This window comes from Pipistrellus hanaki, assembly GCF_964339955.1.
Source record: "Pipistrellus hanaki genome assembly, chromosome: 10".
Lineage (NCBI taxonomy): Eukaryota > Metazoa > Chordata > Mammalia > Chiroptera > Vespertilionidae > Pipistrellus > Pipistrellus hanaki.
Genome location: NC_140512.1, coordinates 18,975,950 through 18,992,564, shown reverse-complemented (window position 1 = coordinate 18,992,564; position 16,615 = coordinate 18,975,950). Strand labels below are relative to the sequence as shown.

Here is a 16,615-nt window from a genome sequence, read left to right as displayed (position 1 = left end):
AGCACTACATAAAATGCCAGCTTTGCCCCAAATATCTAGCTCCTAAATAGAACTCATAAAGCCGTAAAGTAAGCAAATGTCTTCATAATCTTTTGGAAAATCAGCATATACAAAGGAGATAATATTGTGTTCCTAGTCTGTACTGACCTACATATGTTTTAAATCAAATGAATCTTTTCACATGCATGAGAGTGACTTGCTCTCTGCTTCAGGAAGTAGCCAGGGGCTGGGGTGGGAGTGGAGTGCTAATGATCCAACATGCATCAAGGGAGGCAGCCCTTCCTAAGTACCATTCAATCTTCCCATAACGAGTCCTTGATCATAGCACCCTGATAAAAATATCCACAGGGTAAAATTCAAACAGGCCTCTCTTACATCCAACAGCCGGGGTAATGTAGACACACCCATTCTTTACCAACCGCTCCCCACAGTTCCCTTCAACCACAGCTGGGTTCCTTACTTAGCTCGCGGGGACAACTTTTGCTCTCTGTCCCCATGTCCATGCTTTGCCTTCTGCCACCTGGAATGTCTCCTCTGACCTAATCATAAATGTTATCCAGCTTTCTCCCAGGCACTATGCTAAGAATCTTACCTTGTGTTGAATATCCACACCACTCCTATGAGGAAAAGGCTGCTGCCCAAACAGTAAACCTCTCTCATACTTAGCTCAGAGATCTCTTAGATTTCTGGTATCAAGAATTAACCAATTAGACACAACCTTATTATATGATGTGACGAATAAGATACAGCTCTATAACATGTTCTGTATATTTCTGGTTTAAGACAAGGCACTCACGTTGTCTTGGCTGTTGTCCTATTTTTGTTAGACAATCTAAGGGAAAAGAGGTCAGTGCCTCTGACTAACTGGTAAGGGATTGCATGTTTGAAAAAGGTTCGCAACACACCAGTTGAAAAGCACTGACCGAAGGGGAGGAATTGTGCGAGCTGGTCCCTGCCAGCTTGGGAAATCACACTATGATAAGGTGAAACTAGGGCAGTGTTCCAGAATACAGACTTCTCATCGATTGTTCTCAGCCTGAGTAAGTGATTCAACAGTCAGCTCAGGGAGTAGTGAAGTCTTAAGTGAGAGGGCCCTCTAAGACATTGGGCTCAGGGGCCCGTCTCTCTCCCTCTGGGCAGCCCCGGAAATAGGAAGGATGTTGGAAGCATCTGGTTTGCAAAGCCCTCGTCCACGGGATGCTCTCTGATTCACCTCATTCTGGCACTGACTGTTCCTGGAATCGCCATCCATCTGTGTGAGCACCACCTCAGCGATAATTACATTGTCCTAAACAGGAGGGTCTGGACGGCAGCCCAAGCTCCTCAAAACAAAGTATTACTTCTGATTATTTATTCCTTTCACAACCTTCATTCACAGAGCAGCCCATTTCAGTTCCAAGTGAACAGCTTCTGAATCACATTCTTTCTTTTTAGGATCCTACCCAACTAAAACCAGGATAAATGGGACCTATTGATTAAATTCCATTTTTTCCTTATCCCGAGCATGATTAGTTTTGTTTCCCAAATTTAAACCTGATTGACTAGGTCCGGCCACGAAGCAGACAGGCAAACAAAAAAACAAAAAACAAAAAAAGATTTTTGCATCCAACTCTGAGTACTGTGATATCTGAACTTCGAAGCTTCTATTAAAATGGAAAGGTGCATGGAAACATTTCATTCTCACAGCACTAACAAATTTAAAGATCATTTATGTTGTAAAAATAAACCTGCAGAGAAGCACCATCATTCGTATCTGTTCTCAAGAAGAGGAGAGCTCCAAGGAAAAAATCCGAGTGTTCACAGTGCGTTTTTTAAGAATCCTGGACCATTTTTATTATTGTTTGAATGGAGCTCATAAATCATGAGGTTTTCTCCCACGAGGGAATCGTTTTTCAAGAGGGTTTTTATTATGGTGTTCAAAGACTCTCCAGGCAGCCGCGGAAGGTGAATGTGTAGATATCTTCTTACCTTCGGCTATTCGGTTGTCTTACAGTCTCAGAAGTGGGTGATCGGTGGCTGTTCCCTCCGGGCTTGAGTCCTGCAGCTTCTTGTTATTCGCTGGGTGGTACGGGGAGCGGGCAACTGTGAAGAAGGCCCGGGCTTCCGGCAGAATCACCTGTCACCAGTGGGAAATGCCCGTCACTCCCCTAGGGGCCTCACACAAATGGCAAGCCTGCAGGTCACTTTTTCAGAAGACACGTTATCTTTATAATCTACGCAGTGCCTCATGTCGCATTTGATTCTCTGTAATTTTTTTTTTCTTCCTTTCCCCCCCAATAATCAGCTGCATAAGAAAAGCTGGTTCCATAGACATAACCACTTTAATAGCCTGTTGTTAACTGAACACGGTGATGTTATTTATCATCATAAATAACACGGTGATGTTATTTATCATCATGTTATTCATCATCATTTTTCAGCAATGTTGAAAGAGTGCTATTAGGGGATACTTCTTCCCATTTGAACTGGAGGAAAGAGCATTTCTTTTTGAGCCCCAGCTTTTTTTTTTGCCAAGGACTCGGGGAGTCCCTCTAGCCAGTCCTTCCTGCCACACCAAACCCTTTTTATGTGTTCATTTGACCAGCAGTGATTTTGAAATTTAAGCTGGATTGTTTTCCCAAACAATTGCCAGTATGTGGTGGGAATCATTTCTCCAGGTTAATCAGTCAGCGATTTCCGGTGATCCTACGATATATGCAATGCCAAAAATATTAGCTAAATAGTGGGGGGCTGTTATGGGCATTTTCACTTTCCAGTTTGATTTCTTCCAGATCTTATTTTTATAAGCCAGGCAGAGGTTTGCTCCACACACATGCCCAGATGTTGGGCACCTGATGAGCCCATTTGCTTTCAAGGGTGAAGTGCCCAAAACCTTCTGTTCGGAAGCTATTCATCATAAAAATGTATATTTATGGACTCATTGTAACAGAAGAATCGTCCAGTAAGCAAGGAAAAGTACACAGCTTAAAGGTTTTGCCCTGTGCCCAGTTGGTGTGGCTCAGTGGTTGAGCATCGACCTATGAACCAAGAGGCCATGGTTGATTCCCGGTCAGGGCACATGCCCAGATTGCGGGCTCCATCCTCTCCAGCAGAGCTCTGGAACATTGTAATGGCCATAGGTGCCCTGCCTCCAGCCTTCTTCCCGGCCTCTCCTCCTTCAGTCCACCCTTCATCTCACGATGGTACTCTTTCTAAAACAACCAACAATATCACTTAGCTTTCCTGACTCATTAGTGATGGCTTTTGACATTTGCCTATGTAGTCACTAAAGACTTCTCCTTTTGGCTGTGAAATTCCAAGCTCCCTGGCACGGCCTGGCCTCTCAGGCTCTGTCCCTAGCTACCAGGTCTCCCTGTCTGAGCTCATTGCCCTCCACACCCATGCGTGACACAGACTGCTCATCTCCAGTTCTTGCCTTTGCAAGTGACATCACCTGCAGCTGTGATGCCTCCCCCATACTTGCCCACCTGGAAAAGGCCTGATCTCTCTTTCAGTGCAGGCGAGGCCGCCCTTCCTCTCTGAAGCCTTCCGGACCCCTTTCACACCCCTCCCCCCGCTCTTCTCCTCACCTGACATCAGGTCTCTATGACCTCTATGTGTTTCCATGCAAAACCTCCTCTTTATCAACCCCTGACTTTTTTATTTTTCTCCAGTTTTTAAAGTTTAATTAAATATACAAAATATGACTCTTTTTGGTCTAATCTGTGAGTTTTGATAAACGTTTAGTTATGTAACAAGGAAGTCAACCCCTCCAGTCACCCCCCCAGTCCTGGCAGCCACGACTTCGCTTTCTGTAGTTTTGCCTTTTCCTGTGGAAATGAAATGATACAGAACATGGTTTCTTCCATGTAGCGTAATGCATTCTAGATTTATCTGTGTTGTTTCAGGTGTCAATATTTGGTTCCTCTTAATTGCTGAATAGCATTCCACTGTGTGGATATACCAAGGTTTTTTAATCCTTTCCCTAACTGAAGAATATTTGGGTTGCTTCTGAGTTTTGATGATCATGAATAAAACTTCTATAAACTTTTCAAATAGGTTTTATGTGAAAACAGGTTTCGGTTTTGCTTGGTTAAACATCTAGAAATGGGATTGCTGGTTCAGATGGTACCACTTTCCAAGATGGCTATACCATTCTGTAGTCCCATATATGAGGATTCCAAATGCTCCACACCCTTAGGGTATTGTTACTTTCAGGCTCTGTTGGGGTTTTTTTTTATTGCTCATTAGTTTTTGTTTTTGTTTTAAACATTCCAAGAGGTGTCTTCCGGTATCTCACTTTGGTTTTAATTGGCATTTTCCCCCCTAAAGACCAATGATGCTAAGAACCTTTTCATGTGCTTTTTTGTCATCCTTGTTTTATTTTATTTTTTTTATCAGTTAAGTGCTTTTTCACTTTTCATCTCTTCCCTCTGCACTGTAATTGGTATTTTACTCTGAATAACAAAATACATTTTGAGGCTCTTCAACACTTCTCTTTTTAATTTATTTCTCACGTTAAACTAATAAAAACCATCTAATGATGATAATCTCAGGTGAGATTATTATGGAGACATATGTCTGCTTAGTAAAAATGAAAACATGCTTACTTTAAAGTCCAAGGGATGTGAGAAAATACACATGAGCAGAAATTCCAGATAAAGTTAAGTCATGCAATATTTGTGTAATAAAGCTAAGGATAAGAAAAATAGTATGCAGTGATGGCCTCATTTTTCAAGTAAGAAAACTCTGGCATGATTTATTTGGCCATTCGGAGGTCACGCTGCAAGTTGTTTTCAAAGTTAGCATCTGATCACGATCTTTGTGCTTGGGGGAATATTCATATTGAGTTTCATCCAGTCCTTCAAAATTTGCATTATTTCAAGTTAAAACATGATATACCCTGTTAGTGGAACGCTGGCTTCTGTGAGAAAATGAAGAGCCAATAAATATTCATGCAATCATCTGGAGAACATATTGAAAAGGACAGCTGGCTCGGGAGGGATCTTTGCCTGGGTTAGTCTCTGTTTTCATTTACATTAGGAAAATATTGCAAGAAATTGTTATCTACCAGAGGACTTAGGGGAGTACAATGGGAGGCTGATATTGCACCTGATGGCTTTTGACATTTACCTATTATAACAGGGAAATGGTGTGAAGTTAGCCAAGTGACTTTTTACAAAACACAATTTCAGAAGCTATAAAAGGAAACTGGAGATGGCTGAGATAGAACGCACTGCATCCATAAAGATGAGAAACATGACTTGTCAGCAGCACCTGCTTGTTAACTATCAACCATTTCTATGGGGCCTGCTGAGAAGTTACTGAGGGCCAAGTGCATGGCCGGGAGTGACGTCTCCACAGGCAGCTGCCAGATACAGAGGAAAAAGAAGAAATGTGGTTTTTATTGAACATTTTAACCCAATACCTGGGGTTGATGACATGTCATTTTATGACATTTTTCTGAACTCTTGAAATCAGTTGATTTTTTTTTTTAATATATGTCTATCTGTCAAGGCTATAGGAGACAACAGGACTTTTAAGGTTTGAGCTCATAAATTATTAATCATTTTTCCCCCACAAGATTCAAAATCCTAACTAGTACACCAAAATATTAATTTCAGCAATGGATTTAAAGTTACAAAAGATATTTTAGTTTCTATTTAATGGTGTTAAAACGATAACATGCTATTTTCTCCCATTTTTACACACCAATAAAATGGTAGTTAATGAAGAAGAAAGGAATAGGCCTGAGTGGGGAAGGCATTTTAAAGACAGAAAAAAGGGAAACTCCTCTTGCAGGACACATAGATATTGACTCCAGTGGACAAATGGAGAAACAACCATTTGAGAATATAATTAGAAATGCTGAAAGATTTAAGATGTTAGCCTTCAGTCACAGAACTGGAGAGGGTAGTGAGAATTTAAAAACTAAGGTTTTTCATGATAAGCATTTTGATTGTCTTTTTAAAACTTGTACATACATTATTTTAATTAAATTATTTTACTCACAAGAAATTTCCAATCACTAGAAGATAGTACTATTATTCTTCGTAAGTTGCCCCTTTTTACATCTTGACATGAATTTTGAGGTTTTTATACAGTTTTGTAGAATAATCCAGTATTTTCCAGTAATAATTTGACAAGACCTCTATAATAAATTATTAATGAAATAAACCTCTTATTCAGGAACTGAATTTGTCATTATAAAAGTAAGTAACCCTTTAAAGTGTAGATTTGCATGTTTGGGATGGGAGTGTAATGCCACACCTCCAACCCAGGATTGCTTGCTGTTGTTTTAAATCCCTCTCCAAAACTTTCACTTAATCTCATTGTCGGGAAGTGTATCTCTACAAAGGCCTATTTGTCTTCCAGATCAAACCTCACTCAAAAATGTTGGGATTCACTTTGAAGTTTTTTTTGTTTTTGTTTTTGCTCTTGGTCTTTTCTTTAAAATTTTTCTAATGCACATTTCTAAGAATATGCTAATATTTGGTTTCTTCTTAAGATTTAGAATGTGGTTTTTATTTTCGTTAATTTAGAAATAATAGTTCCACATCAGTGTTTTTATATATATAAATATACGATAGCATATACATGTATATACCTTTGTCATATACATTAGCATATACATATATATGCTGTGACTATAAAAGAAGTAAAACAGCTTTTTTTCTGCTCTGCAGAGATGCCCTTTATTATATATTAATATTAATAACTCTAATTATCCCATTATTACTGAATCAGCTTGCTACTTGGCTATTTGTATGCAAAGCTTGCTAAAAGCTGTACAATTTTACTCACTAAAATTATTCAAGTTGAGCAACACATAATTTCATCTTCTACTCCAAGACTGAAGAATCCTGGGTTGCTGATTTTACTGAATGGTAGAAATGTGTATCATTTTCAGGGCCTTGGGAGAAGTACAAAAAATATTGAGTAGGGTTGATATTTGGCTTAATGGGACCAGATTTTCTATAGCAATTTTCAGACCAAAACATATTTCAAAAAGAACAGAACGTCCTAGCTATCTATAAATTAGCAAGGTAAAAGGTGACTTCTTGGATAGACAATAAAATGAGACGTATTTCTACAGAAGGTAAAGGCTTTTGTGTCCAAAAACTAAGTGTCTAGAAACTGTCTTTCCATTCTCTCTCTCCAGCTCTCCATACCCACACCCATTCCCTCTGGTTAACTTCAGATTTAAGGATCATGTCTATTCTGATGTTTCTTTGGTTCCTTCCCCTCTAATATCTAGACTTTAGTTAGATTATGGGGAATTATCATATCAAAAGAAAACACAAACTCCTTGAAATGTGGTAGTATATATTAAAGTCTATTCAAAGAGAGAGAGAAAAAGAACATTAGCTTTGTGAATGACTCAAAAATGAGTGACTTGCTACATAAGAATAATTTTCACAACAGAATGAGAGACTTAAGGTAATTTTTAGGCTTCCTGAATCCCAATGTGGAGAATCAAGGATCTTAAATTTTCTTTCAGCTGAACCACCATCTTCCAGAAATGCACAAAAAATGACTAACACCAAGGGAAAGAGAGGCACCAGCTGTATGTTCTCTAGGTCTTTTAGAAAACATGGAGTTGTCCCTTTGACCACATCCATGTGAATCTACAAGAAAGGTGATATTGTAGACCTCCAGGGAATTGGCACTGTTCAAAAAGGAATGTCCCACGAATGTCCCCATAGCAACACTGGAGGAATCCGCATCGTCACCCAGCATGCAGTGGGCACTGTTGTGAACAAACAAGTTAGGGGCAAGATTCTTGCCGGGAGAATGGATATAAGTATTGAGTATATTAAGCACTCTAATAGCCAAGAATAGCTTCTTAAAACATGGGGTGGAAAATTACCAGGAAGAGAAGGAAGTAGCCTAAGAGAAAGATACATGGATTCACCGGGAGTGCCACCCGCTTCCCCCAGAGAAGCACACTTTGTGAAAACCAGCAGAAAGGAGCCTGATTGCGAAACCCATTCCCTATGAATTTGCGGCATGATGTGTAAATTGCTGATGAAGACAGAGAGAGAATACACTTAATGGAAATTATTTGGAGTACCTCTGCTAGTGATGTGTATGGGAATGAGAAATGCAGCCACAAAGGAAAGGAATTGTTTTGCTCTGTCTCTATCACTGTTCGTAATAATTTTTCATAGAAGCTTTACCATACATATTCTCATCTACACCTTCCACTGCAGACACTAAAAACAATGGGGTGATGCAAGGAGCAAATAGATTATGGATCTATCTACATAAGATCAATTATGTAATTTTCAGGCTCTGTTCAAAAAGTATTGAGAATGTCAAGACGGTGACAGCAGACCATTAAGCCAAACACAAGGCCCTTTGGGGAGCATGGATCTATGTGCCTACTCAGGTCACATCCCCTGAAACTGGCCATGTCTACAAACAAGCCCACTAAATCTTTGAGTACAACGGAAGCCCATGTTCCAGGAGAGTAGAACAGCGAGTAATAATCCCAGTGCAATGAGATTTCTTTCTATTACCAATTTACCCTCAGCAAAATAAAAGCATACAGGGTCAGATATGGCTGAGGAGTGTTTCTTTCTCTCCAGTCACATAGTTAATACTTTCTGTATGGTGCTTTCTGCCCTTGGAAACATGAGTTCAGCTGGGCTCCCAAATCACTAATGATGGTTCCCTCTCCCCATTCTTCCCTCTGACCATCTGCCTGTTAACAAGCAGATAGACCGCATTAAGCTCCCAGAACAGGGTAACGAAACTGTTCAGCCACAAAAGAATGACTCATGGGTGCTGGGGGGGAGTGCACTTTCGGAATATGCAGTCCTTAAAACACCAGCTGCTCGATTTTGGGTCTTGCAACTCATTTGGCTATGAACCTCAGAGAAGACAGTTCATTTTTAGAAAGCTAAATTTCACAGACTTCTAGGGGAAAACAGTCATGTTGTCTGCTTTTCCATAATTTTACCACAATTGCTTGAAAAAATACCAAACAACGGTTTCCTTTCCCACACCTTTGCCCCCTGATGACCAAAAAGTCCTCTTTTGAAGGCTACTGTGTCACATTCCAGGAAGTGACATCAAGCTGAATGGGTTTGTCACCGTAGAACATATTCATTCACGACTTCTAGGAAGGAAGGATGGAAAATAAGCCAGATTAAAAACTGGCTTCTGAAGACAGAAAAACAGGATTCTTCGCCAGGGATGGACAAGATAGAAACACTTTGTGACAATCACTGTTCTGTTGCTCCTGGATATTCGATGTCCATAGATGAGCTGGAAAGGCATCTAATGAGGAATCGCAGATAAGAAAGCTGTCATTGTGAGGGCAGGAAAGACCCCCACCTACAAAGCATCCTCTCCTCATTTCTTCCTCCAGGGACTCGATAGAACCCTCTTTACCACAAAGGGGTTCTTCTCTAAGTGAGCCGCTACTCATAGCCTATGGACACTATGCTCCCTCCTCCACAGAATGACCTTTTTAATTTAATAAAGGAGTAACCAGGCCTGTCCCTCCCAACTGCTCTCCCCTGCTGGCCTGATCACCCACAATTGCCCTCCCTTGCAGGCCTGGTCCCTCCCAACTGCCCTCCCCTGCTGGCCATCTTATGATGGCCATCTTATGTCCACATGGGGGCAGCCATCTTGTGTGTTGGAGTAATGGTCAATTTTCATATTACTCTTTTATTACATAGGATTCCAGGCCTCCTCAACTAGACTATGAGTTTCTTAAAGGCTAATACCATGTGTTGTTGATGGAGCAAATGATCCTCCTGTCCAACACATAATTTTAAAACAAGACAGTAAATAATTTTCACAGATTATTTTAAGAAAACCATATGGAATCATCCAATTTAAAAAAATTCTTTTCCTATCATATCACAGAATCAAAACCCAAACTAGCTTCCTTTATCTTTTGGAGCTAATGGCATGTTGTTTAACCTTCACAAATTAATGAAATTGTGAGCTAATGAGAGTTTATGCTATTGATTGCTTTTGAAGTGTTTATTTTTATCACTCTCATTTTAGAAACTTCTCATCTGTAAGTTTGACATGATTGATGCAGAATCCACTTTCCCTGTCTAATGCTTTCCTCCACATACAACTCCACTGTGTGAGATCTGGTAGCAAGGAGATGATTAAATGTAAACATGAGTCACAGGTTTTTCCTCCTCTGAAATTAAATAAATATATATATATATATATATATATATATATATATATATAACAACAAGGAAACGGAAAAAAAAAATGAGGCATCAACTACTCTTTCCCTCAAATATAGCTGAAAATTTTAACTAGAAATTCAGGAAAAGGCAAGAAAAATTTTTTGGATGACCATCCATCTTCTTTATGGAAACTGACCCAACATAGAACTCCACAATAACTCTTTGGTTAACCAATAGCCTCAATAGACCGCATTAAGCTCCCAGAAGAGAACACAGCAGCAAAGGGGAGGATCCTTGTTTCCTGTAATGGTGTGGCCAGAGACCCAAAGAATCCAGGCCTTTAGTACAAACTTAGAGAACATCCAATCCAGCTGAGTGTCACTGGTAGTCCTACTAAAAGTGCTATACTGAGCAGTACCGAAAGAGTCGATTGATCTACAGGAAAATATAAAACACTCCAGTAGTGTTTTACCCAGAAAAAAACAAATAAAGAATGAAAAACATGGGTGTTTTTTTTTTTCCATAACTTACATGATTTGCAATTAAAGGGAAATTCCTAACCAGTGAGACATTGTCTCCTTCCAAAATGTCAGTCTGTCTAAAGCTGTCTGACATATTGCAACTTTTCCCGAATAACTGTGTATGCTAAGCACACTGTGTCAAGAAGCCTGATCCAAAGACTTGATTTATGTTGCTACCTGATAGATGATGTCTGGAAGGCCTGCTGTCTAAATGGACTGCACTGGGGCAGTTACCTTAGTCATCAATTCTCAGAGAATTAATGGGTACCGTTCATCCCAAGAATAGAAACCAAGGTCAGGGTCTCTTCCATGCTCTGTAATTCCATTAGCAATGCACAGAAAGCACTTAGGTCGTAAGCTCTCTCAACCTTATAACTGAGCAAATGGAACTGCATCTTATTTTCAGGGAGAATCCTCTCTGAGCACACCCCTTGTCAGTGATTTGTTGTACATCAACATTCAATGTGCTAACATGTGTAAGGAAAATGCTGGTAAAAGAAAAGTGAGGCTGTCTTCAGCTGCCAAGCATTCCAAGTAAATGCCAATAGAAAACAATTTTATCAAAACTATATTGGGGCTGGGACCAGTTTGGCTCAATGGATAGAGCGTCGGCTTGGGGACTGAGGGGTCCCAGGTTCGATTTCGGTCAAGGGCACGTGCCTTGGTTGCGGGCATATCCCCAGTGGGGGGTGTGCAAGAGGCAGCTGATTGATGACTCTCTCTCATCGATGTTTCTAGCTCTCTCTCTCTCCCCCTTCCTCTCTGTATAAAATCAATAAAATATATTTTTTTTAAAAAAAACTATATTGGGGCTCTGGCTGGTTTGGCTTGGTGGATAGAGCATTGACCTGTTGACTGAAGGGTCCCAAGTTCTATTTCAGTCAAGGGTATATGCTGGGTTGTGGGCTCCATCCCCAAAAGGGAGCGTGCAGGAGGCAGCCAATCAATGATTTTCTTATCATTGATGTGTTTCTCTCTCTCTCTCTCTCTCTCTCTCTCTCTCTCTCTCTCTCTCTCTCTCTCTCTCTCTCTCTCTCTTTCTCTCTCTCCACTCTCCCTTCTTCTCTAACATCAATAAAAACACATTAAAAAAAAAAAACTATATTGGGTACTTCCAGTTGTGGACATACACTTTTAAATTGTGTACTCATTCAGATTTTATGTAAGCACTCAATCATTCTCTGTGAGTACCAGGGAATTCATTTTCGTTATCATTCTTTTACTTGATTTTTTATTCTACCTACCCTAATAAAATCTAAATGGCCTTGAAACTAAGAGTGATCATGGTAAGCAAATAAGTCTGTTTACAATTAACTCTGAAAACCTCAAGCAGCATGCTTTTCTAAGCTAAGGCTCACAAGTAATTTCCTCACTCCTCTTAATTCAAATTGCCTTCAACCTGCCACATATCCAAAAAAGAAGAGTAATGGCAAGGTTTGAATCCTGGCTTTGATACCTATTTGTTTTCTTAACAATAAAATAAACATGATTATTACTCTTTACAGCTACTTCACACATTGTTCTAAGGATTTAAAATAAATGCTTAGCACAATGCTTGGAAATTAACAAATGATAACCTATTTTTGTTTTTATTATTGTTGAGCACATAAAACTGTGTGATTTTGTGATAGTGTATGTGAGAGTTTTGTTTTGAAACATTGGGGGTTTTATGGGCAGTAGATTCTAAGTGATCTACAGTAATGGAGGGGAGCAGAGGCATGAATAATTCAAAACAGCAAATCACCCAAATACAATTTGTATGTAGCTTTAAACTGTATTTTTATTTCAAATGTGAGACCAAAGAAATGACTTCAAATAAAGGAATGGCACAATGGTATAAAGTCCTAACTAAAAGGGCTCTGAGGAGCTGCCCAGTTTTCCTGGCCCTTCCTCTGGTCTCCCCTCCAATTCTCTCCCCTCTAATTCTCTCCCCAGCCTCTTGACTCCCCTCCCCTCCCCTCCACTCCCCTCTTCACCTCCTCACACTTGCCTGTCAGAAGCCAGCTGCTGCAAACACCTGCATCAAGCCAAGTTCCTGCCTCCCACTTCCCCTGGATCTAGGTCACTGGTGAAGTGTCTGAGATTCCCTGCTCAGAGGCAAGATGCAGTCACCAAGTAAAAGCATCAGGTGCTCTGGAAGCACATGCTCTGGAGGAGGTAGAAGACCATCAAGAGAGTCAGTGCAGTCCTTCCATTACCAGCACAGGCGATGGAATCTGATGGCCAGGGAGTCCTGGTCCTGTGGGCCTATATGATCGGGGCCACATTGCTAATCACTTTATGCTTCTGTTTTGTTTCCACTGTAAACTTACAATAATAATGCTATCAGGTATTTCACATGATTTGTTAAGATTAACATGCATTCGCTCTGGTGTGTGTGTGGGGTGTGTGTGTGTGTGTAGGGCTCAATGTGCATAATGAAGAGGTCTGTATTATACTGATTTCCCTTTGAGTAACAAACATTAACTCACAAGTTGGTGTTTCCTACAGAAACCTGCAACATCATTTTGTTTTTTGTTTTGGGGGTATTTTTGGTTTTTGTTTTGTTTTGTTGTGTGTGGTTTTTTGTTTGTTTGTGTTTTTTTGTTTGTTTGTTTGTTTGTTGATGTGTGTTTTTTTGTGTGTGGTTTTTTTTGAGAAACCAGAGGAAAACAAACAGGAGTCTTGGCCTCATCTAGTGTCTATATAATCCACAAACATATCTCTATTTCCAGTATGAAGCAATTTTTCTGGTTGATGCTTAGGGGCTATTGCTCTGTATTAAGCAAGTGTTGCTTTGGTTTTAGCAGTATCACAGGTTTATCCTGTGTAGAAGGAGTTAAAGCTGGTGCCTACACACAAGCACAAGACACATCAATAGTGATACCAGAAACATAAAAAAGATAATAGTGCCCTGACTGGTTTGGCTCAGTGGATAGAGCATCAGCCTGCAGACTGAAGGGTCCCAGGTTCAATTCTGGTCAAGGGCATGTACCTTGGTTGTGGGCACATTCCCAGTAAGGGATGTTGCAGGAGGCAACTGATCGATGCTTCTCTCTCATCAATGTTTCTAACTCTCTATCCCTCTCCCTTCCTCTCTGTTAAAAAAAAAATCAATAAAATATATTTTTAAAAGATATTAGCTATAAAAATAATTAAAGAAAACTTAATACTGATAAGTCAAGTCTTATGTGCCAGGCACTGTTCTAGTCACTTCACGTATGATAATTTATTTAATTCTCAGAATCAACCTGTGAGGTAGGTAATATTGCAATTTTAGTGTTGAAAAACAGAAACTGGGAAAAGTCAGGAAACTTTGCAAAGCTCACTGGACACAACAACATGCACATTATAGTTGAAGAAACCAGATTATTCATTGACTGTCCCAGGACACTATTAAATATGAAAGGGGACAAAAGCCGAAATGAAAGTTCATTCTCATTATAGTTGAAGATGAAACAACTTGCAATACCTATGTCACTGAAAAAAAAAAATAGGTCAATAAATGATCTCTTATTACATTTCTCCTAGAATTAGATTCTAAGATGATCATGAATATGCTTTAGGTAAGGTGTTCTGAACTAAAACCACTGGTGCTTGTGGTAAATAAAAATGTGGTTGTGGTTGAGCCTCCAACATACTGAGTTTCATTTCAGAGACACAGGTTCAGCCAACGTTGCCATGGGCTATCTGTAACCTTTCAGAATAGAAATACGACCAAGGTGTTGGTTCATTAACTCACTGATTGTCCTTCCTTACCATGGTTATTAGCTGACGTTCTGCTTTCACTGTAACACATACGCTAAATTGGGAATTCAAGGAATGGTCACCCCAGAGCATAATGAATAGGGTAGTGTCTCTTTGCCTCTTTATGCAAATTAAATCAATACCTGACTTCCATGGGGAGAGCAACACAACAGAGTCCTTGACCGTGATATCCTGGCTGGGGCTCCCTGTCTTCAAAGAAGAAAGGAAAGGGAACAGGTTTCTAGGCTGTAAGCTCGTTGGGGGAGGTTATAGGCACGCTGTGTACCATTGATATCTGACCCCAGCTAGCTACCCTAACATTGACAGGAACAAAAGTCACCCTGCTAGAAAAATCATACAATCATAAATGCCCATTTTAATGGGTTAGTAGCTTAAACATTAGAGAGCATCTTAGGGCCAATGGAGTGTTCATTGTTGCTGAGTTGGCAGAGTTGGCTCTTTTTAATCTTTCTTGCATATAAAGGAAAGGTGTGCCGTGCCATCGATGGCACCTTAGATTTGATGAAATACATGGTGTATCAGGTGTTAGCAAGATCTCAGCCCCACTTAATAAATTAAACCAGAAAGAAGAGAGAGGCAAGATTTCAAAACTGCATCGACCTTTAAACTAAAGATTAATAGTTGAATGAGGAGTTGGTAATAACTTTTTTACCAGCCTGCCACAGTCCATATTTAAATATATATATTTATCGTATGCTTTCTGTAACCTTTCACAAAAGAAGCACGGCCTTTCCTGTTTTCTCCTCTCTGCAAGACAGAAAAGGATAAACATTAAATCCCTGGCACTTACTGTATCTTCCTGAAACTGTGTATCATTGACTAGAATGTGAGCTCCACAGGCACAGTGTTTTATGCCTATGATTCCCAGAATTCTGCATGTATTGGAATCTCCACAGGAGATATTTAAAAATTCATTATCTTTACCTCCTGCCTGGACATCCCGATTCACAAAGTCCGGACTAAGGCCCAAAGAACCATGTTTTTAATCCGGGGGGGAGGGGGTCTGATACACCCCGAAGTTGGAGAAGCCCTGGTCCATGTGTTGGGAATTGACCTGTCACTGCAAAGCACTTGAATTTAAAAACTCTGACCTCAGTGGTAGGCACAGGACCACATTTGATAGGCATGATTATGATTTCAAAAGGCAAATATATTGACACAAGAAGGAAATCTGATACTACATTGCTTCCTGAGGGACTGGGACTCTACACTAGAGCAAGCATTGGTACTGCCTCTGATATCTGTTTCTGTTGGGAATCTCTTTAGCTGTGCCCCATAAGATCGGACGCATCATTGACGGGAGTCCTGCAGATCGCTGTGCGAAGCTCAAAGTGGGAGACCGGATCTTGGCGGTGAACGGCCAGTCTATCATCAACATGCCTCACGCGGACATCGTGAAGCTGATCAAGGACGCGGGTCTCAGTGTCACCCTTCGCATCATTCCTCAGGAGGGTGAGTGCCCAAGCCACCTGACTGCCATCTGAGTGGTGTCAGAGGGTCAGAAATTGAGAGTTACTCCTACCGTGGCAAAAATTCGCATTCCGTTGCAACTCATATCCTGTTTACTCAGTACCAGTTTCACTCGGAGATCAAGCTATGGGACGTTATGGATACACAGTGTGAATCCCATGACAATGGAACATTCGATCGTTCCCTGTTGTCCTCCGAGTGCTGTTTTATGGGTACAGTAAGCCAGAACCCATTCAACAGAGATGATAGAGTCACAAATCTGAAGAAGACAAAAACAACATGCGTTCATGTTAACAGTGAAGCTCTGGAGGATTCTTCAAAGTCAGATTGATTTTGAAAAGCTTGAGGAAGTTTTGTGGTATCAAGACAGCTCATTTAGAAAATGTGTCATCTGATAAGAATTTAAATTCCCATTTAGCCTTTTACAGGTCTCTGTACTCCCCCCTGAGGCTGGAAGAGTAGTGAGCACCCCGACGCACAGCCATGCCTTAAGGGGCCACAAACTTCACCATAAATTCACTATTTCTGGAGATTGTGTGTTCATGACTAGTTTATAGCTGCTGGCTCATCACTGATGGTCAAGAATTCAGTCCCTGGAGCTCACTGCTGAGTGAGCATCCCACATGGAGAGTAAGGCATAGTGATGGACTCACGCACCTTGATCCCCTCAGGTTTATTCATTCGCCTGATTTCATCTTGGGATTATGACAAGCAGGCATCAAACAGCTTCCT

General features: G+C 40.4%; 1 protein-coding gene and 1 pseudogene across 9 annotated transcripts in view; both read left to right on the top strand.

Moving 5' to 3' along the window:
* Positions 1-16,615, top strand: part of MAGI2 (membrane associated guanylate kinase, WW and PDZ domain containing 2) — a 1,098,541-nt gene that overhangs the window by 988,590 nt on the left and 93,336 nt on the right. For all 8 annotated transcript variants that reach the window (XM_084897036.1, XM_084897035.1, XM_084897034.1 and 5 more), the window contains one exon: positions 15,680-15,865. In XM_084897036.1, the coding sequence (XP_084753162.1) occupies positions 15,680-15,865 (186 nt within the window). The remainder of the gene's footprint in view (positions 1-15,679; positions 15,866-16,615) is intronic.
* On the top strand, positions 7,513-7,993 carry LOC311629164 (large ribosomal subunit protein eL21-like; annotated as a pseudogene). The gene has a single exon. The product of its transcript is annotated as a large ribosomal subunit protein eL21-like (transcript).